Raw genomic sequence first — 21,940 nt, 5'->3', positions numbered from 1 at the left:
TTGACTTCTATTCATTTTACATCAAATTAAAACTTTGGGTGTAAGATTCGGATAATTATTTATTAAAAGCTCGACATTTTAAATGAGAATAAGAAAGAAAAGTATGTCTTTGTGCCCCCTTTTCCCTGTTAATGCCCTATCGGCCCCCCTGGCTAAACTTTGCTAGATCCGCCCCTGCACAGTTACCAGCCGTCAGCTACGTAGAAAAAGATCCTCGAGTAGAAAGTAATATTAAATAAATTCTAACAACAGCTGATCAAGCTTAAACGTGCTGCTGTTGTTCAGCCGCTGGTTTCCTCTTTCTGGTGCAAAGTGGGCCAAAAACAAACCAGAGAGACGGACTCGCGACAGAAAAGCCGATCAGCTGATCATTAAGCAGTTTCATGATTGAAGTAGCAGCCAGAAGAGGCAGTCGCTCCATATATCGTTTGGTAAGCTTAACGCAGGAATGCTTTACAAACATTCAGAGATGGACTTACACACTTGCTTTACTTCTCTCGGGGATAACTTTGTCGGAGATGAAATGCCGGGTTGCTAGCGAAGCTCCAAATGCTATCCAGACCACCGACAGGTCCCGCATGCCACAGCCGCTCTATCACGTGATGCATACTGCTCCGACGTGCTAACGTTCTGAGGTGAGTTACGGCGTGTTGCAAGTTTTGTGAGGTGCTTTCGTGATATTTAATGGATCGGATTACATTTTTTATTTTTCTCCGATATCCGATCCAGTAATTTAGGTCAGTATCGGATTCATATCGGTATCGGCCGATATCCAAATTTATGATATCGGTATTGGACATAAAAAAGTGGTATCGTGCCATCTCTACTTCTTACATAAAAAAAGCATCATCACTGTCACTGTTTGATAAATTTATCCCTATTTTTAAACTTACATTATTTTCCCTTGCTTAATGACCACTGGCTTTTAATGCCACCTTCAAATTTGATCACAGCTACTAAGACAGATTAGCACTGACATTACAACATTTAAATATATAACACTAATGCTACTGCTACTACTACTAATAATAATAATAACAACAGCAACAATAACAACCCTTTTCTATTATTATTTTGCCATACTAACCTCATTGTTTGATCCTCATTTTAATGTCTCCTAATATGACAGAATGGGATTCTTCACCAACTTTACTTTTAAACCTGTCACTTTGTGAACGTGGTAATACTGACCTGTCGTGACTCATCGTCAGGGAAGTCATCATCACACAGCCAGATTCCCAGTGACGTTTTCTGAAACTCTGCAGCCACCAGAGCATAAAACTCCAGAGTTGGACCGAGACCCGTTCCCTCCTCACCCTGAAACTCCACCTGGAAACACACACAGACACACTTAGCCTGGCATGCCACGGACCGATAATTGTAATGCATGTTGCAAATCTAGCAGTAGACACAGAAGGTTTTCTTTTGTGATTTGTTAAAAACAAACCACCTCTCACCTCTAGCACAGACTTTTGGTCAGCATGGATGTGCATGACGGACTCAGCCCATTCCATCATAGTCTCTCCTCTGGGAACTTTCACTCGTTCATGTTTCAGTCGACCCACCCTGAAGTCACCAGGATCGTCCCGCCGCACTGTGGTGGACGGCCGAGAACGCTCCATGGTTGCCTCTCGACGGTTCTGGAGCCACACAATTGCCCTGCAGACAGAGTGGGGTCAGAGGCCAGAGTGTTGGAAGTACACCAACAGGACGTGGTCTTCAAGGTTAAACTTTAAAAAGGCCAAATTCAAATGTCGATAACGGGACTTTCTACCGTCTTTGAAGACCAAAATGCTAAATCTGTCAGTCATAAAATGATGTTTTCAAAGAGTCACATTTAAATCGATAACAAAAGAAATTGTTGTCGATTTTATTTTATTATTTTACTTTACAATTTTTATGTTATAAGCACAAAGGAGCACATTTTTAAGTTGTGTTGTGAGGGTCTCTCCCTTGTAATATCAAGTGTCTTGAGGGAACTACTGCTATGGACTGGAGCTATACAAATAAAACTGAGCTGAGATGCCTCAAGTTATGTGTGGTATGTTTGTTTACTCCTGTATCACACTCACCTGGAGGCTCCAAAAGCAGTGCAGGTAAAATAGAGCTGTCGGGTCTCAAAAGGGATGAGGAAAGGACACTTGGAGGTGAGTTGTTCACACCAGTCGGGCAGCGCTCCACTTGCAAGGGCTAGAGGCTCCTGGGAAACCAAAACATTCAATTAAAACCTGACATCGTTAACTAATGAACTATAGCACTCACTGGAGCTTGTATTGCATTTAGGGTTTTTTCCACCATAATTGTCTGAGGTTTCAGCAGGTTACACATTTTAATCACTATACTGAAACCTGGTGTTGCACGTTGTGCACTACAACACATTATGTTAACAGAAAAGGGAGTTGTGATTTTTGACAATATTGAAAGGCCAACTTTTTAGAGACTTTCAAGAAGTCTTTTTTAAGGAAGTCTTGAAATTTTCAGATTGATGAAATGACAAAAATGGAACAAACTGACCTCAATCTGTTGCAGGATCTTTGTAGTGATTTTTTTGCTGGTGAAATCTTCAGGAGATGCATTGAACTGAAGCTCATCTATATCTGCAAACACAATTTCAAGATTTTGAAATGAGAGCCCCATTCCCCCCTCAAACCTCCAAGTTAAGTCCCCATTTTTAACAAATACAACCATGCAAACATTTCAACATAAGCAACTATTTTAACCTTTTCCTTGAAGCTAGTTTATCATACCATGGTATTGCCCCTTTCTAAAGATATTTTATAAAGGGGAGACGGCAGACTGCAAACCTACACATACTCCCGTCCAGTACCCTGGAAACCTGAAAGCACATAACTTGAATACCACTGGTTGACTAGCCGACCAGAATAGGGAAGGGAGCAACAGTAGAGTTTACCATGAAGAAAAAAACCACACATCTTGAAACTTAAAAAAAAAAAATACATAAAATAATGTGGGTGGAAAAATACATTATGGAAAGTACAGAGAGTGGTTGCACACACTTTTCATGTTTTTAAACAATTGGTTTTCACTTCAAGTAGGGACTAATAAGTGTATACTTCTGCCTACTCCTTTTCAAACAAAAGAATGGAATGATATTTTGTAACGATTGTGAACTAAGTAAGTAAGTAAAATTTATTTATATAGCACATTTCACAGATAAAATAAAAAATAAAAAAAAAATCACAAAGTGCTTTACAATAAGATCAGACATACAAGTTAAAATTAATTAAAAGCCCGTTTGTATAAAAATGTCTTCAGCTGCTTTTTAAAGGAGTCAGTAGAGTCTAGACAGCGTAAAGACAACGGCAGAGAGTTCCACAGCCTAGGTGCCAGTGCCTGAAAAGCTCGATCCCTACGTGTTTTAAACCTAGTACGTGGGATCACCAGTAGCCTCTGACTTGAAGACCTAAGTGCTCGGGATGAAGCATGAGGTTTCAACAGGTCAGAGATATACTGGGGAGCTTCACCGTGCAGAGCTCTAAAAGTTACAACTAAAATTTTAAAATGAACCCTAAAATTTACAGGCAACCAATGAAGACAAGCCAAAACTGGAGTAATGTGTGACCTCTTGTTTGTACCAGTTAAAAGTCTTGCCGCTGCATTCTGTACAGACTGAAGGCGATCCAGAGCTGATTTGTTGAGACACGTAAAAAGACCGTTACAAAAATCCAAACGAGAAGAGATAAAAGCATGAATAATCATCTCAAGTTCTGCCTTTGACACCAGTAGCTTGAGTTTAGAAATGTTTCTTAGATGATAAAAACAGTTCCGGACAAGTTGTTTAGAGTGTTTCTCAAGAGACATTGAACTGTCAAATATAACACCTAAGTTTCTGAGACTCGACTGAAATGAAGGGTCTGAAGAACTGATATGCTGCCTAATTTCTGAGAGCATGTGATCAGGTGCAATAATCAAAGTTTCTGTTTTATCTGCATTTAACTGAAGGAAATTGTCATTTAACCATTGTTTGATTTCTGACAGACAATTATTTAAACAAGACAATTTAAACTACTCAGAAGCTTTGAAAGAACAGTACAACTGAATGTCATCAGCATAGAGATGATAAGAAATATTACTGTAACGTCTGATAATGTGGCCTAGAGGGAGTATATACAGCAAAAAGAGAATAGGACCTAAAACAGATCCTTGAGGTACCCCAGAAGGCAGAACTGATGTTTCCGACAGCACATGATTTATACAGACCGTAAAGGATCTCTGAGATAGATACGACATAAACCATTTTAAAACAACACCAGTAATCCCAAACAAGTCCTTCAGCCTATTTATCATGATGCTGTGATCAACAGTATCAAAAGCAGAGCTGAGATCCAACATAACCAGAACAGAGAAGTATTAATTATTTCCAGAATACAGGGGCCAATAGAATCAAACACACTAATGAAAAATGATGGAGGAAGTACATCAAGGTGGCTTGAAGTCAGTTTCATTCGACCAAGCAGAGCACTGATGTCCTGTAAGGTAACAGGAGTAAAAGAGGACCAGGTATCAGAGGTAAGCAACGTGTCAGTGTGATACTGAGAGGATGATGGAGAAATATTAGACCTGACAGCAGCAACCTTATTAACAAAATAGTTTAAAAAGTCATTACAATCAGATTTAGTATAGACTGGTACATGAGGAATATCAGGAGAGACAATACTCTGGGATTTTTCTTTTTTGAAGCTATTAGATTAGCAAAATATTCCGTTCTGGCATTTTTTATCATGTCGTTAAGTGAGAAAATTGATTCCTTGAGATGTACCCTATGGACCTCAAGCTTGGAAGCCTTCCATAAACGTTCTAATTTGCGACAATATCTCCTAAAATTTCGAATACTTTCATTTATCCAAGGACAGAAATTTGAAGAAGAATGGACAACATTTAGTTTCAGAGGTGCCACCGTATCTAAAATAGATTTACATTGATTGTTAAAAGACAAAATAAGTGAATCCATATCATTTTGAGCCATGCGAGGGACAAACATGGCAGAAAACCTTCTAGCAGCATCCTGGTTTATAATCCGCCTTTGGATCATCAATTTAGGAGGTGAAGGATCCACGTAAAATGACAAATTAAAGAATATACAACTATGGTCACTCACATGGACATCTTCCACACATACATCATGTATATTTAAACCCAGGAAGAAAACAAGATCAAGAGTGTGGCCCTTCGTATGTGTGGGGCCAGAAACATGCTGCTTAAAGTTAAAAGACTCAGTGATAGTGATGAGCTCAGCAGCAGTGTTACAGGAAGCGTCATCAATATGAAGGTTTAAGTCTCCCAATATTACAACCTTCTCCAGTTTAATGATCGATGTCAGAAGGTCGTTAAATTCAGTTAGAAAGACCCCAGCAGGTCCAGGAGGTCAATAGATTAAAATACAGTAAAAGGTTTTCAGAGAACCGACCTTCATCATCTGTGACTCAAATGAAGAAAAGAAGTCCGAGGTCACCAGTTTGCATATGAGTTTGTCCTGGTAAACAGCAGCAAGTCCTCCACCACGTCCTAAAAGACGCGGAGTTCCAATGACAGAACAGCCAGACGGGCAGATTTCATTCAAGTGGACGTAATCCTTATTTTGCTGCCAAGTCTCAGTCAGACACATAAAATCTAGAGACTCTTTAATAAAAAGATCATTTAGAATAAATGATTTGTTCGTTATAGAGCGAACGTTAAGCAGGGCGAACCGAATTGATGACAGTTTATCTGCGGAATCTACAGCTGACTGCAGCGGTACTTGAATTAAACACCTGTGCAAACCTGTGGACCTGCCGGGCAGGGCGGCGACTCCAGAGTTGGGAAAAACCTTGATCGATGAGCAGACGTAGCTGTCACCAGCAAAACGGAAAATGGATGACGGACACAGAGTGAGCAAACTGCTTTCGAGCCATGGGGCTCGGGTCCCAGGCGGCGGCGTAACATCCCCAACAAAGGACAGGAGAGGAACTGGTCGCAGGCACCGAGAGTCACCCCACAGCCAAGCAGCTATTCTCCGGTACCTTCTCCGTTTCACCTGGACGCCGGCCCTCGTTCCCCTTTTTCGTCTCTTGAGGGTGTAAATGCCGCGGGTTGTGCACAGTAGCACGCAGTCAGGTGCGGAACACTCCAGAGGAGGAGGAAAGGTTTTTCTGTAGCTGTCCCAGCTGTCACAGTAGATCTCCATTGAGTCTTTGATGTTTAACAGTGTATCCCGATCATAAATTAAAGCAGCAGGAGAAACGTCAGAATACAAAAGAGCAAAAAGTGTCTCTTGACACACCAGGCGTGTTTGAAATAAAAATGAACTGAACTCTTTGTATGTTAAGCAACTCTTCTCCATGGCTGGTTGATCGACCAACAAGAGCACGAGTAAGAGTGGCCCACACAGTACCATATGCTTTATATCCTTTATATCCTCGATCTGGCAACAGACATGATGTTTGTAGCTCTCTACAGCCAGTGCATTGCCAATGGAGAATCATGCACAGTAGCCTCTGCTGACCACTGTTAATTAGCAGGAGGATTTATAGCTGATATTGACAAACATTGGCTCTGTTGACGTATTTATTGGCAATCAGCATTTTCTGATGTTTACGCACTGTGCTAAAGAAAAGGTCAAAGAGCTAAAAGACAGTTACACTTTTTTTTTTAAATGAAGATTTTTGTTTTTCTTTGGGATAAAGTTGTCACATACTGTCACATATTCTCATTGTGTCATGCACTCGTCATTTAAATAACATTTTTCTAATTCTACTCACCACTTAAAACACTTGTCATATTTTAACCATACATTGATACAATACCTGATAGTGGATATCACACTAAGTTTGCACTTAGGGGCTGACAGATTATAGTGGCTGATGTCAGATCACGCTGTGTTGTATTACTTGCTTTCTGCCATGCATGTGGAACAGACATAGTACAATACCCATAGTACGAGGATTTTACACCGTCACGTTTCCGTATTCCGTAGAAGCGTATTCACACCTGATGACCTGTGATAAGATATGTACAGCCTTGTCTGCACCCATACACCTCTGTCATCACAGTATTCCATCAGTTCTTACGTTCGTCACTTCTCTAAGAAGTCCTCTGCCAAGTCAGGCTAGATCACTGCTGCTAGTTAGCTCTTTTGTCTGTTGAATTAAAGCTAAGCTTAATTGTCCACGTTGTTCTTAGACAATCCTTAGGCAAAATTCTCATTTGCCTAAGGATTGTCCAACGCACCGTTCTCATTTACCCAATTTCATTCCAAATGCAGGTACTACATATAATCATTAATGTGGTTAAAGTGGAAATGTTGAATAAACTGTTTTGTTTTCATGTATTTTATAGTCCCAAAAGTCCCCAAAAATGCTACAGATTTAAGGAAAATGCGCGTGTACATTAGACCCAGTAGCATAAAAGCAGTGTGTTCCAGTGTGCAACTGAGTGTTTTCGTACCCTCCTGCAACGTGCGCGTGTTAGCAGCCGAGTCTCCTCCGATGATGTAGAGGATCCGCAGTAGCTGCAGGACATCCTCCACTCCACAGGCATTCTGGCTGCATCCTGCCTTCGCCTGCGCAACCTCCCTGGCACCGCCCAGAATCTCACTGCTCTGATTGGCTGAAACTGAACTGGGGCTCAGGCCACCAGAACGGCCCCCGACCCCAATGCTGTGTTCACAAAACTCCTGTGAAGAGGAACAGATCCGAGGTCAATGAAGAGACATCAGACATCCGTCAGACATAAAGAGAAAACTTGGACAGACTCACCATCTTTCCACTCTCCTTCTCTTTATCAGAGTCTTTCAGCTCTCTGTACATTATCCTGCATTAAAAACAGAAGTCAACAATTGTCCAAGACCTGTCAAATGCAGTAAAGTTTGCATCAGATGTCTCCTCTCTTACGTGTACGTGGGCTCCCAGATGCGCCTCAGTTTATCCGTCTTGACAGCTCCGTTGCAGGAGAGCTGCAGCAGCCGCTGGACATAGAAGAAGATGGTGGACCTGTAGTTGGTAAGAGGAAGCTCCACCTCCCGGGTTGTACCCAGCCCAGCCACCTGAACACACAGACAGGACAGATACAACAACTCTTTTCCAAAAATATACACGCAATAAAGGAAAAGGATAAATGATATAAAACTGAATATGTTCCTAAAATTATTTTGGTACCAATTAACTTTCATTTTAAATGCAACATGAGGGTATTTTTTGTTTGTTTGTTTGTTTGTTAAATCAACTACCATGGCAATTTTTGCACAGCACTGCAAAAATCTGAGGATACAAACGTGCTTAAACATTGTGACCATCCTGTGATCGCACAGACAGACTGATAGACTGGGCAAAAGAAAGAGTATTCTGTGGATGAATCACCAATGACAGCTGGGAAAGGAACTGACTGTATCCTACAAAATATACTCAAAGTCTTCTGCTGATTAAACTGAAATAATTATTTTAAGGGAAAAAAAAAACATTTCATTTGAGCACCAAGTAATTTATCTTACCTTAAGGGTGAGAGCGAGGTGAGGAGAGGGAGCACACTCCACCTCCTCCTGAACCTCGGATCGAGGAGTCCCTGGACCAAGGGAGACAGAGAAACCCCTTTTTAAAAACATGGATGGAACATTACACTGCAGACCTTTCATAAAAGAGTTTATTTTTCTTTGAAAGAATGATGATTTCCGATCTAACTAAGATCTCAAATAAACAACTGAACTCTGAAAAAGATTTCTACACCAGTAGTCAAAATTTCTGTGCAAGTTCTATAGCCTCAAGGATTCTTTCAGTCCTCATTTCCTGACTTGTATTTTTGGTTAAATATCTTCTATTTATACTACTCCATTAATATCCATAAATACTCTCTCTACCCGTTTCAGCCTTTAACATCAACAAGGTGTTAAACAGAATATGCTACATTGAGAAAACAAATCAGTTGGGTCCATCATAACATAGAACTTTTATTCAACAAAATGAAAAATGAACTTAAAACTAATTTCCTGTACTGCAATTATTAGTTCAGTGGTTGGTCAGATAAACAACAGGAGGCACCTGCCATTTAACTGATCACCAGTCCGTGTCATTAAAACGCCACAGAAGAATAGGATATGTGACATTAGAAGTAATATTTTTCTAATATTAATTACTGTTTAAATAAAATCATATTAGCATTGCTGCAGGACTATCACGTGATGTCAAAGCTTTGACAACTAACAAAATAACAAATAAATGCCAACAACAGCATTTACAGAAACTAGCTGAAAGTCCTGTCATGAGCAAACACTTCCTCCTTTGCATTTTTTTTTACCTGGAGGAGGGATCTCCAGGTCTGTGGTCTGCTGGACATTGGTTCTTCCTGGTCGGGGGTCAAAGGCAGGAACCAGAGCAGAGAATTGCCTCTTTAGGACAAAGTCGTCATCCCATGTCCTCCTGCGTCCTCCTTTGGTCTCATACTCCTCCTCTTCCTGCAGAACAGCAGTGACATAGTCACCCCTCTGAAGGGCTTTTGTACAAAACATCCACAGCTACAGCGAGAGATCATCTTTGAATCATCGGGGGGAAAAAACCCAAATCTTTAAAATAAGCCCAGATCTATTTACGTACCAGGACCTCCTCATACTCTTGATCCTCCTGATTGTCATCTTCGTTCTCGTCATCATCGTCATCAGGCTCTGGGAGGTCCTCCTCATCGTCCAGCTCAGCCAACAGTGTGTTGGCACGGCAGCTGTCCAGAAAGTCTAAAGGGAGAGAAAATGAGCGGATGGACATGAAGTCGGTTAAACAACTGAGAATAAGGGAAAGAGGGGAAGATGGCGCTTGGCACACATGTTGATAAATTCTAGAAACATGAGCTTAGGTTTGGTTAATTCTGGTCCGGTTTATCCAAATCCAACCAGTTACTATACATATTATACAAAGACATGCAAAGACAGTCTTAAATGATCAATGTTTATGTGTTTTAATGATCTCTGCACGTTTTCTATTATAAAGATGTAACTGGTGTTATGACTTGTTCTAAAGAGCATGTACACACACAAGCAGGGAGGTAGTAACGTAGCGGTCCCCAACCTTTTTTGCGCCACGGACCGGTTTATGCCCGACAATATTTTCAGGGACCGGCCTTTAAGGTGTCGCGGATAAATACAACAAAATAAAACTAGTACCGGTACCGAAAAAAAGAAGATTTATTCATAACACACGTGAAAAGACCCAGGAAAACTGAGTTAACGATAAAAACGATAACAAACTAATGCTGAAAACCGAAAACCCTGAAAACCATACATTTCACACCTGAGCCTCAACTCTTGCGGCCCGGTACCAAACGACTCACGGACCGGTACCAGTCCGAGGCCCGGGGGTTGGGGACCGCTGTAGTAACGTGATCGTGAACCTGGGAACAAGTGTTAGTGTCACCGTTTGCCTTTAATAACTTTGCTTAAATATATGATTATGTTTAAAAGCAAAACTACTTGGTTTAAAGATTTGCGTCAAGATATGCATTGTAAGGGCTCACAGGACGAGAGCGAAACAAGCTGTCTCCAAGATGCCAGTTGTTAAGATTTTCAAGGGGATTTTCACCATCAAGCTGAAAATGATTTCTATGTTTTTCTTTTCTGTTATATTTACAAATAAAATTAAGGCTAAGCTCTATGCTCCTATCTGCTAACTTTTACACAGTTCAGGTAACCAGTGTGCTGACTTATATGAGAGACAATAGGCAGCACAAGTTAGCTGAAGCAGGCTCAGTGAGTGAGTGAGAGTGTGGTCACCAACCATAGAGAGAGAACTCGGCCTCCTGGCCCGTGTCGCTCTCGCTGGATGTAGACGTCAGGCTGGTTGTAAGGGTGTTGCTTAGTAACTGGCCCACCGACAAACCCGTGGTGGCTGTGGCTACATTATTGCTGCTGGTTACTATGGAGGTGGACATGGTAACGGTGGAGGTGGTGCCAGTGGTGGTGAGGTTAGGAAAGCTCTGAGCACCCATGAGAGGAGAAGCTGCAAACAAACACACACACAAAAACAAACAAATGGTGGTTAGTTTGTCAGAAACCAAAGAAACAAAGCAGCAGGTGAAGCTCGTTATGCTCCAGTCATCTAACTGGAAACAGCTGATTGGCTGGAGGCAGCTCATGCGGTTTACCCAGTGATCCAGAGGAACGATCCTCCACATGTGGTCTGAGTAACTTTGGACTTAAAAATACTACGAGATAATATTTGAAGCTGAGAACAAGCATCTTCACACAGCCATTCAAACAGCAAACTCAGCTTACTGAATCGTGCCCTCTGAGTAAATAGTGCATCCGTTCCTAATTTTAAAAGCAATTCTAAACACACATCCTGTGGTCTCCGCCTCACTGACCCAGTTTGGGAACTTTATTTGTTACTAAGTGTCATTATTAGTTTGTGTAAAACTCTAATCCACTCCATTATTCATCTAGTACAGGGGTCAGCAAACCTGGGCACACGTGCCACAGCTGGCACGCCAAGGGTTAACTGATGGCACAACCATAGGGTGTTTTTTTGTTTTTATGGGCTGATGTTTTGGGTTTTTTTTGTTTTGTTTTTTTTTGGGGGGGGGGTGTAACGGTATAAACAGTGAAAGGTGCTGGATTGGCCAGATGCTGGCCGATGTGTAAGAATAACTCAACTCAATAACATATGTATCTCTGTATTAACAAACATGCCATATTGACCCAGTTTATTTATTTTTTTAAGGTTTCTCTCATGCACTACGGTGGGTTACCCAGTGCCGGTCCAGCAATGGACAATGGATTAAGTAAATGCTACAGTTGCATGTTTTACTATAAATTTGCTGATTTGTGATAATGACATACTAACACATTAACACATATGCCACACTCATGGAAAGTGCACTTAACTAGAAGGAAAAAATAAAAAAAATGTTTTTATAAAAGAAAAAAAAAAAAAGGGAGAGAGAGAAAAGGATTTTTAAACTCCTGGTCTAGTGTAAGGGGCTTGGAAATAAAACCGTCTGGAGAAGAAGTTTCTCAGATGAGAGGTGAAACGTCTTCAAGCAACTTAAAGAAGTCCAGACGTAGTCTAAGGAGCTTGGAAAGAATAGCGTCTGGACTTCTTTAAGTTGCTTGAAGACATTTCACCTCTCATCTGAGAAACTTCTTCTCCAGACACTTTTCTTTCCAAGCTCCTTAGACTACGATGACCTGGATGACTGAGAACCTTCACAGGCAATTCCTGGTCTACTTTGTGCAACGTTTTAGTGGAAGAAGTACTGCCACTGATTATTCTCAAAGCAGTAGGCTGTGGTTGGGCTGACTGCTGTGGTGGTTTCTATTATCGTCGACTCTAGGTAACACACCAACTGTGGACCTGAATTTTAAAACAATGAAATGATTAACATTTTAAACATGAGAATGAAATATGGAAAATTATTTTACCAAGATTACTAAAAATTGAAGAAGGTCCAGACAAAAAAAAAAAAAAATGTTTTGAAGTATTACCCATGAGTTTGTTTTTTGCATTTTATACCGATCAGTGCATTTCAGAATCGGTGCCTGTGACGACTCATATATTGCTTTTGTGGCAAATATTTAATAAGTTATATGCACCATGTATCACCATTCAGCTGAACAATGTTGCCATACGCCCCAGCTCCAACTCAAAAGATAATTAGATTGTAATACTCAAGTTATTTACTTGCTGGCAGTACCCGTGATGTTCCGTGATAGTGGACTGAGGTGTAATACCAGTCTTTTAATGGTATGTTGTAAGAATATTGTAGTATTAGTGCAGTAATCCTGCTGTACTCACTGGCAGTACTCATGACGTTTCTGCCCAGCGTGTTGGTGTTGTTGTCGCTGCTGCTGCGGCTCAGGTTCATGTTATTTGTGGCATTGGTGCGCGACATGTTGGGTGCGCGGCGGACGAAGGACTCCATCAAGCTGGCCTCGCGAGATGACAAATTAGGGACGCTGGCACTGGAGCTCATGGGAGCACCGGCAGCCAAGAGGGAGCTGACCGATAGCCGGGCATTAGCCACCGAGCACATAGGCCTCTGGGAAGGCGTGTCCTTGCTAGATGACTCCGACACCGAGCTGACATCAGGGGAGCTCACGCTCACTAGCCCCATGGAGATCGCTGTTGCCGGGTCAGTGGTGGCCATTGCTGTGGATGAGTCTTTGTTTCTGGTTTCATCTGCTGTGGTGGATGCATCACCAGTAAGTGTGCCTGAGCTGGATGCTGAACCAGATCCGCCCTCTGCTGCAGAGGACAGAACGACAATTGGCTCTTGCTGATGTCCATCAGAGCCAACCCCGCCTCCCATTACTCCTCCTATCCCGGTTCCTTGGTCAAGCACTAGCCCATCAGTTCTTCTCTCCAGTCGCAGACCTCCTGCACCTGGAAAACCAGCGGAGGAACTTAGGCTGATGTCAGAGGAGGAGGCGACACTGCAGACAGAGCTGCTGCTCCCCTTTCTGCTGGAGGAGCTGGCACCCCCAAGCGATGAGGCCCCGCCCTTATCAGGACAGTTATTTTTAACCAGACTGCTCCATGACTGCTGAAGCGAGGATGACGATGTGGAGGAGGAAGATGATGAGGTGGTGGTGGTGGTACCGCCGCCGCTCGCCGCCTGCGTCACAGAGGGTCCCACCGTGGTGGAGGCGGGGCCTGAAACAGTGGATGAGACAGGTTTGGGTGACGGCGCTGTGGCAGGCGACTCAGGGTCGTACCCTGGAGCAAGCTTGAGGTCAAACTTCCCTTCAGCGCCCATACGGTAAGAGTTAGAGCCGCCAGCATCCCAGGTTACATCAATCCAGCCTGGATGGACAGAGAGATGGGAGGGAGACGGACGGATAGATGTCAGAGACCCGAGAGAGAGACAGAGAAAGAGAGACAGTAAGAGAAGTAGACAGCAGAGAAGCAGCTTACAGTCAGAGCAGCTCCACACTGGGCCAGATCAAATACTTTACATGAAATATTGCTTTAGAGTCACAATGAAACAAAGCACTAACTAGCCTGAGAGAAAATATAGAATAGTATAGTGAGAGAAAATTACTATACTTGAGTGTTTTGTTTTGGGGGGTTTGTGGGTGTGGGTGTTAAAACATCTTTTGCCTGATAAAAAGAGTTGGGAATGTGGTAGTCAGTTAACATCTTAGATCCAACAATGTGTCCAAATAACCAATTTTTAAAGAGGAAGGGATATTATTTTAACTAACCAATAACTATAGATAAACAGATTTTCATTAATATATCATTCTTTTTAAATCAACACTGACAAGTACATGTGCCATCATATGGTTTTCAGTTTTGTTTGTTTTGTTTTTTTGTTGTTGTTGCAGTTTTAGGAGTTGAGAGCCAAGCATCTGCTGAGCTACACTCCACAACAGTTAAATTTCCTCCAAGCTCTGTCAGTTTGCTTCCTTGGTCCTGTGGGGTCATCATTTACATGTCACAACTAGGAATAATGGGCAGGAAACTGAATCAAACCACGTACTGGCTCTTTAGAGCACTAGCTCTAGCATTGGCTCTGGGTTTGGTCAAGAGTTTTTTAAAGACAGATTGAACAGTTTTAACTACATTCCTCAAAAATAAATAAATAAAATTTTAAAAAAAGAAATAATTAACATTAACTAAATAATAAATATTAAGTGAATATTTGCTGTACTGTTTTTTACTTTATGCTGATAAATATACTAAATATTTAAGTGATGTTTCTTCAGTAGAGTTCACGCAATATAAACCTATTGAACCCATTTGTTCCTTCCTTTGTGTATTGTACAAACAAAATGTACAAAACATAAAATAACATTGCAAAAATATCATGTAATTCCCGATAAGGGTGCCATTTCATTTGATTTTAAAGAACAGCACACTCATTGATGTTGTCTGTTTAAATTTCTAATGTGGGGTTCTGGGTGCAGGTGGAGCAACAAGAGAGAAGAATATGGACATGATCATAGAAAATGACAAAGCAAAAGTAGAAAATACTTCTGGCAAATGCAAAGCATCAAAGATGAAAGGAATTAAACTCAAATAATGACAGTCATCTTGGCTTGTAATGATTTTTTTTTTTAGAAAAAGAAATGGGGAAAAAATGGAGCTGCTGGTGGTGTATCCATTCGTTCAGCTCACTGAGATTGCATCAGATCTGGGTAAAAAATAAAGGTGAGAAGCACAAATGGGATAGGAAGAGAAAGGAAGAGGAGGAAAAGAACAGGAGAAGAAGAGAAGGAGGAGGAGGAGGAGAGGATGTTTGCCCTTATCTGACTCTCCAGGTTAAATTGTAGAATTGCAATTTCTGGTTTTGAAGCCAAAAGGGAAGACTCCAGAAATCCTGAAACAAAATTATCTCTAAAATTTTTATGTCATTTTTCACTAATTTCACACCTTACAGAAAGAAAAGGGCCCATTTCTTTCAGTATGACTAGACATTCCACAATCTATCCACTCCAACACTAACCATTCCTCCCCATCTGGCCCTGTCAAAAACCACTCAGCTGGATATAATGTTGTTGCTTAAAGTTACAAAAAAACATTACAAACTAATTAAGTTATAACTCACTTGCCAGCTTCATCGTGTCAGTTTTTGTTAGGGAAACTGACTAATGATGTGTACATGCGCAAGTTTCACCTACTTTAGCCAATTAGATAAGTTACCACAATCAGGGAGCTGTCCAATTATCCTAGATTCAACAATTCACACTCAACCCTTCATTCTAACAGCCTATCACAGACAGATTTAAACTGAAAGGTATTTATCTACAGAACACTTCCTAAATGCAGATTCCACTTGGCTGTTTACCTTTTACTGTAACCACAGTCCCCTGTGGAGATCAATTAAACCAGTGACATGTGCCTTGTGAACATGAAGCTAAATACAAGAAGAAAAAAAAGACACTGCTGACACATCATCCTTCTGACATCTCAAGGTGAAGAAGGGAGCAGGGAGAAAAGTGTAAACACAGTTGTTCAGTAACCTGCTGTGTTAAAACATATTTTACACAGTACAAAGACCTGGGTGGGGAGGCTGAAGCCAGGGTTTAGATTTTAGTTCCTGAAGACAGAAACAACAGGGCTGAGGCCTGTACTACAAAGCAGGATTTCATCTTACCCAGGTAAGAAGGGTCTAAGGTTTTGTGCCACATTTTCACTGATGCCTTTACAGCATGTCGTAAGTATGTTTAAGTGTTTTACCCATTTCGAAAATGTGTAAAATCTTGTTGTACTTTATTCTAATTCTAAGTCATCTTACACTGGTGGAGTTGCAGCCATAGAGCACAGAACACAAATCAAGAATACCTGTCTAATCACTAACCCTGTAAAGCCTGATGCCTGAAATAATTGCCAGAATATCCTAATTATTTGAAACTGGAGTGTTTATTGAACATTCTGATTTTTTTTTAAGTGTTATTAGTTAAGTGCATATTTGAGTTTTAATATGTATCATTTTGCTACATCTGGCATTTTTTGTGCAATTTATAGCTCACGGTAGCACTGCGTGTCTTAACTGTATTCATCAGGTGTCACTCGACACATGAAACCTCCCTTTTAGACTGGTCAGACATTATCGCCACCCCTTTCATGCGAACGCACAGGAGAAATAACAGGTTGAGCCCGCTTCATAGTACAGGCCCTGGACTCCTGCAAAACATTTTGGAAAATGCACTACAGCAGTTAAACCAGCCGGGATCCACCAGCTGTTGGGTAAACGGTGCATTGTTGTTTTTTTTTCTTTTCTGTTCATCACTTTCTCTTTCATCTGGTATTGTGTGTTTGCTTACCATTGTGAGCCTCTCCAGTAATGGTGCCCTCTCCAGGTGGGTTTCCATCCTGGTCGCGCCACTTCCAGTCGATGCCCCGAACAACCCGTGCCCCTGGTACGATGTACTTCATCACCTGAGAACGAAACAGGCGGCGCTGGCGGCGAAGGTTTGCTTCTGCCTCCTTCACAGCTTTACCTGCAGGACAAAGAGGCAGCCAAATTAAAATCTCACATTTAACCAATTTGACAGTTACTTAGACAAAAAGCCAAAACAGCAAAAGAAAACAAATCAAACCCTGATAGAGGAGGAGCAGTAATGCAAGGCTTTAAGATAAGGTTCATAAAATGTTAAGCTACTGACATAATTTTCAAAAATGACACCAACAACTAAAATCCTCTGGTTGTCAATCACTAGAAGCAAACTGCAACTGAAGCAAAGTTCTCACCCAACTGGTCCTCACAGACTGCAGTGACATTGCCGTACAGCTCAAGTCCAGATAGTGACAGATAGTGTGTCTGGCCGCTGGCGTTCTTTCCCATCTGTTTAATTCTGATGTGCCTCCAGCCCTGCTTCTCTTCTTTAGATGGGTCCAGAGGCCACGTGGCTGTCGACCTGTGAAAACAGTTGGTTGAAATTTCAACCATCTATGGACTTTGGTTATTCAGCAGTTTAAATGAATTTAGAGAAAAGTCTTACCCGGGTTCATTTAGGCTGCTGTCATCTACGTGGGTGTAAAGAGTCGTCCAGTTCTGACCATCTTTGGACACCTGAAAGACCCAGTTCCTCAACGCAGAGCGGCCATAACCCCTGCAGGAGGATTAATATTTTAAAAATTAGACATGCTAATTTCATATCTGCCATTTGTCAGGATCTGTGTATGTTAGTTATAGGATGCATAATGTCTTAAAGTCTACTTGTTTCTTCCCCCCTGCAGTTTCAGTGTTTTATTGCATGGAATGGATTAGATTTATCATCCAATATCTCTCAGGAGGTAGGCCCATTCTATTCAATAATGTCTCATTGTGTCATTCTGTTTAGGGCTGCCACTATTAAAATCGTCGACGACCAATTTAATAGTCGACGTGTCGTTTGAAGCTTTGTAAGATCCCAAAAGACGCAGGAATAAGTAGTAGCATTTAAGAGTGTAATAACGGACTGAAACAGAAGATGGCAGCACTGCGTGTACAAGGATGCCAGCTGCCGTTAAACCCCCAAGAGGTGTAGAATTGTTACCACACAACTTGGTCAGGTGGTATATTGGTTTTATTTCCTGATGTCTTCAGTAGTTTCTACACTACAACGTGAGGTAATAACTGGCAGACAACGTTTTATTTTTCTATACGACATAATCATGAAAAACGATGATGATGGCGATATTGATGCCAGTATGTTAGAAAAAATTAAGGGACAGGAGCATGTTTCTCACAAGGTTTCATCAACTCCTCTGTTAAGATTACTAATTGGTATGCTTAGTTTCTTGCTTGAAGACTTTTTATTGATTTTATCACAGCAAATACTTAGTGGGTTAGCAGACAGACTCTTGCTACAAAGCCATAATTAGAATTGCATGTAAATGGCTTTTTGGCAATAACTTGCTGAAATTAGCAGGGCCTTTTTTTCTAAAAATGGCTTTATCTGTACTCCAAAACAAATATATACTATACACGGGGTGATTTTGGCATGGATAACTTGCACATATATGGCACCATCATGAATAACCTTTGAACTATGTGTAGATCTTCTGTGTACTTCACAGAGGACCCTGCATAGATTTTTTTTTTTAACATTTTTTTTAGATTGCTCAAATTCAAGTCATTATTCTGGACCTAGTTTATAGATTTTAATGTTGCACTGATACTAGTGAATGCCTGAAAGAGTAATGCTGAAACTGCCATCAAGGCATAAGAAAAGATAAAAGAAAATGTAATCTCTTAGAGTACACAACTGTAATTACATTCAGATCTACTTGTGCATTAATGCCGTGGCAGTGACAAAAACTACAATTTACCCAGCCATTTGTTGGGGGGTTTTTTTAGCCTGGATTACGTTTTTAGCCGCCTTGTGTAGCTCAAGATTTGGCTCAGTTTTTACACTTGTAATCTGGTGCCAGACACAAGTAAACACCTAACTGAATATCTTGCATCTAAACTGATTAGCTTAGGATAATTTACGCCAGTTAGAGGCAATCAGACGTTGCCAACACCCAACATTCCTAGATAAACCAAAGTTAGATCTGGAGAGTAAATAGCACCTTCATGATATTTCAGATTCTATATTACCATCTAGATATATGTGTTACATCATATGATGCGCCCATCTTATTACCTGGCATGCCTCAGAGTGTATGCTGAGGGAATGACCCACAGGCCGAGGTCGATAGCAAACCAGGCATTCTTGTCGTCATTCGTGTGGCAATTCAGAGCAGAGCTATCCCGACTGAGAATGTCTTCCAGTCTCCCGTAGGGGAGATTCCGGCCCTCTGAAGAGGTCACCACCACTAGGCCATAAGCTGCGGGGTTCACCCACTCATAGGCAGTCCTGAAGAAAAAAAAATATTGGTTTACTGGGAAAGAAAACAAAAACAAAACAAAACTCCACTAAAGCTCCCCTAGCTCTAAATGTAAACATCTAAAACGTTGCATTACTTTTTAAAAGAACCGAAGGACTGAACAGAAAAGTGTGAAATATAGCATTTTACATTGATTGCAAGTATACAGAAAAATGATCACAAACCCTAGAAACTTGATTCTGTTTATCTGGACGTAGAGTTTTCATTGGGAGAAACATTTCATTACTCATCCAAGTGACTTCCTTCAGTCTGACCTGATGGCCCACTGTTAGTCAGTGGTGCTAATATCAGTCATTATGCAAATGTACCATCTATAGGGCTTTGGAGCGCCCCCTCCCACCATGACAGTAGGCCAAACAGAGCACACGGAAGCGTCAGCTATGGTTCGTATGTACTGTGTTGTTGGTTGCAACGTTAGATCACACGATAGGGAAGGCAAGAAGCTGGAAATGGGCTCTCTTTTCATCGTTTCCCCTCCTGGAGGCAACGGGAGAGATCTCATGTATCCGATATTACTAAACGAAGACGTCAGGCTTGGATTGCAGCGGTGAGACTCGGACCGGCACGCAAGGCGAGTGCAACGAAAGCGAAAAAGAGCACCCATCGGAGGTAACCCCCACCCCAAAAACATACAAAATTGTGCTCATTGTACGCTAATCTGCACATAAACTTCAGATGAATCACGCACCTGGAATACTGGTGTACATTTACCTTATGTGTATGCACTAATTTTATTTTACATGCTTTCATTATGCAGCTGCAGAGTATGAAGGTGTGCCCAGTGCAGAAGTAATAGATGGAGATCTGACAGAAGACCAACAACAAAATCACCATGTCACGGAGGCTGTGGACGGGAGTTACTTATATTATGTGAGGGTGAAGACACGACACTGCTTGATAGGAATGTTAAGGTGTGCTGTGTTTTGGTGAATATGTGCCCCAGTGTGGTCGTCAAACCAGGGCCAAATGAAACTTGCTGTTGTTGAATATTCATAAAACTGCTGTGTTGCATGTACAGTTCATTGTAAATAATTGTACTTTCTGTCAAGTGGTTTCAATAAAACAGAAATGAAAAGTACGTTTATTTTTTTTATTCAAGACCTGTTCACATGTACTTAGCAAGTACATGTGCAGGTACACGTGAAATGCAAACTATTTACATGGCAACGCACAGCTGGCATCAATCGTGAATCGTTCATCTAGAGCAATTTGGGGGGCAGCTCCGGAGGAGAAGTCAATGTTGTGTGCAACCTCTAGCTGTATCTTGGTCATATGGTCAACATACTCACAACGTGGAGGCTTAAAAACGGCCAACGCTGACTCCATGGACAAGGTACACGAAAATATCGGAATAGGACAACGGCGGTAGGCTGTCTGGGTTTCCACTCCACTGCCTTATTTCATACGGGTCAACATTACAGATGCACGCTATTTTTTCCAAGTACCGTCTCTTGGCGTCTGGGCGCAATCGATCGCGATACATCCCTTTGTCTTTTGTGCTGATTTTAAGCATGGTTCTGCTTCCAACACAGTGTGTATGTTTTGATTTGTGGCTGCGGCGTGACATCAACTCCAAAGCCCTATAAGTGTGGGGGAACCTGCAGTCAGCTGAGACTGAAGAAGTCACTTAGGCTACGTCCACACTTATGCGTTTTTGTTTGAAAACCCATCGTTTTCTCTCCGTTTTGGCCTCCCGTCCACACTGAGACGGCGTTTTCCCCAAGGAAAAACACAGCGTTTTGAAAACGCTCTCGAGGATGCATACATTTCAAAACGGAGCTGTCCCGTCGCAGTGTGGACACTCCAAAACGCAGACTTTCTAAAACAATGGCGCATTTTTGTCATGTGATGCAGTCATGTGACCAATTAAACAGCAGTTGTTTTGTTTGCTCTAAATTTTGGCAGCCCTATTAAAGATTTAATATCAGTCTGTACATGCTCCAGATAGCTTTTCTTTAAATTATTTAATTCTCACTGGCTTTGGCAACTTTGTACTTTTGTGTTACTCGCAGCAACAACTCCACCTCATTGTTAGTCCATTTAAAAAACTCGGTGCTTTTCCTCGACCTTTTGCCGCGACGTTTCAACGAGCCGGAAAGTAAATAAACGGCAGACAGAAATGAGGTAGGTCAAATCTTCTTGCGCTTCACGCATGCGCGGTACTGGAAAGTAAGCGTTTTCGGCCGTTTCAATGTGGACGCACAACTCTCTGAAAACGCTAGTGTGGACGTGGAGCGTTTTCAGACGAAAATGCCGTTTTCAAATTTATCCGGACTAGTGTGCATGTAGACGAAACGTTTCTCATACTGAAAAAGCTAGGTCTAGATGAACAGAATCAACTTTCTAGGATTTCTTTATTTGGATGATTGAGCAAGCTATCAAGACAGTAACATAAACCATTTTAAAATCTGCTAATTTCTTTCTAAAATGTGTATGCTGAATAAAATGTAAGAGGAACACTAGTTTGACATGATATAACCACAAATTTGATAACATTAAATTTATACCTGCAGTGCAAGATGCAAATCATTTATGCAAATCAGCGATCACTAAGACTCATGTTAAATTTATAGCTAGCTGAAGTTGCTCTTACTTGGCGTTTGTTCCGACCCAATAGATGATACCATTTTCATCAAAATCGTGTTGGT

The 21,940-nt window shown here is 41.4% G+C and overlaps 1 protein-coding gene across 4 annotated transcripts in view; it reads right to left on the bottom strand.

Moving 5' to 3' along the window:
* The window catches only part of hectd1 (HECT domain containing 1), a 46,824-nt gene that overhangs the window by 6,751 nt on the left and 18,133 nt on the right, over nt 1-21,940 (bottom strand). The window contains exons 21-37 of one of the 4 annotated variants that reach the window (XM_085256809.1): nt 21,886-21,940; nt 19,049-19,261; nt 17,420-17,530; nt 17,169-17,335; nt 16,742-16,918; nt 12,768-13,775; nt 10,752-10,973; nt 9,582-9,715; nt 9,286-9,442; nt 8,486-8,556; nt 7,890-8,041; nt 7,755-7,809; nt 7,444-7,672; nt 2,515-2,597; nt 2,073-2,200; nt 1,458-1,659; nt 1,192-1,329 (exon numbers count right to left, since the gene is read on the bottom strand). The exon at nt 21,886-21,940 is cut by the window's right edge and continues 85 nt beyond it. In XM_085256809.1, the coding sequence (XP_085112935.1) occupies nt 1,192-1,329; nt 1,458-1,659; nt 2,073-2,200; nt 2,515-2,597; nt 7,444-7,672; nt 7,755-7,809; nt 7,890-8,041; nt 8,486-8,556; nt 9,286-9,442; nt 9,582-9,715; nt 10,752-10,973; nt 12,768-13,775; nt 16,742-16,918; nt 17,169-17,335; nt 17,420-17,530; nt 19,049-19,261; nt 21,886-21,940 (3,302 nt within the window). The remainder of the gene's footprint in view (nt 1-1,191; nt 1,330-1,457; nt 1,660-2,072; nt 2,201-2,514; nt 2,598-7,443; nt 7,673-7,754; nt 7,810-7,889; nt 8,042-8,485; nt 8,557-9,285; nt 9,443-9,581; nt 9,716-10,751; nt 10,974-12,767; nt 13,776-16,741; nt 16,919-17,168; nt 17,336-17,419; nt 17,531-19,048; nt 19,262-21,885) is intronic. The other 3 variants (XM_085256810.1, XM_085256811.1, XM_085256812.1) reach the window with 3 other exon arrangements.

This window comes from Mchenga conophoros, linkage group LG19, assembly GCF_057382185.1.
Source record: "Mchenga conophoros isolate Kocher_MC1m ecotype Shallow Benthic linkage group LG19, M_conophoros_male_GT1.1, whole genome shotgun sequence".
Classification (NCBI taxonomy): Eukaryota; Metazoa; Chordata; class Actinopteri; order Cichliformes; family Cichlidae; genus Mchenga; species Mchenga conophoros.
This window is presented reverse-complemented; position numbering and strand designations above follow the sequence as displayed.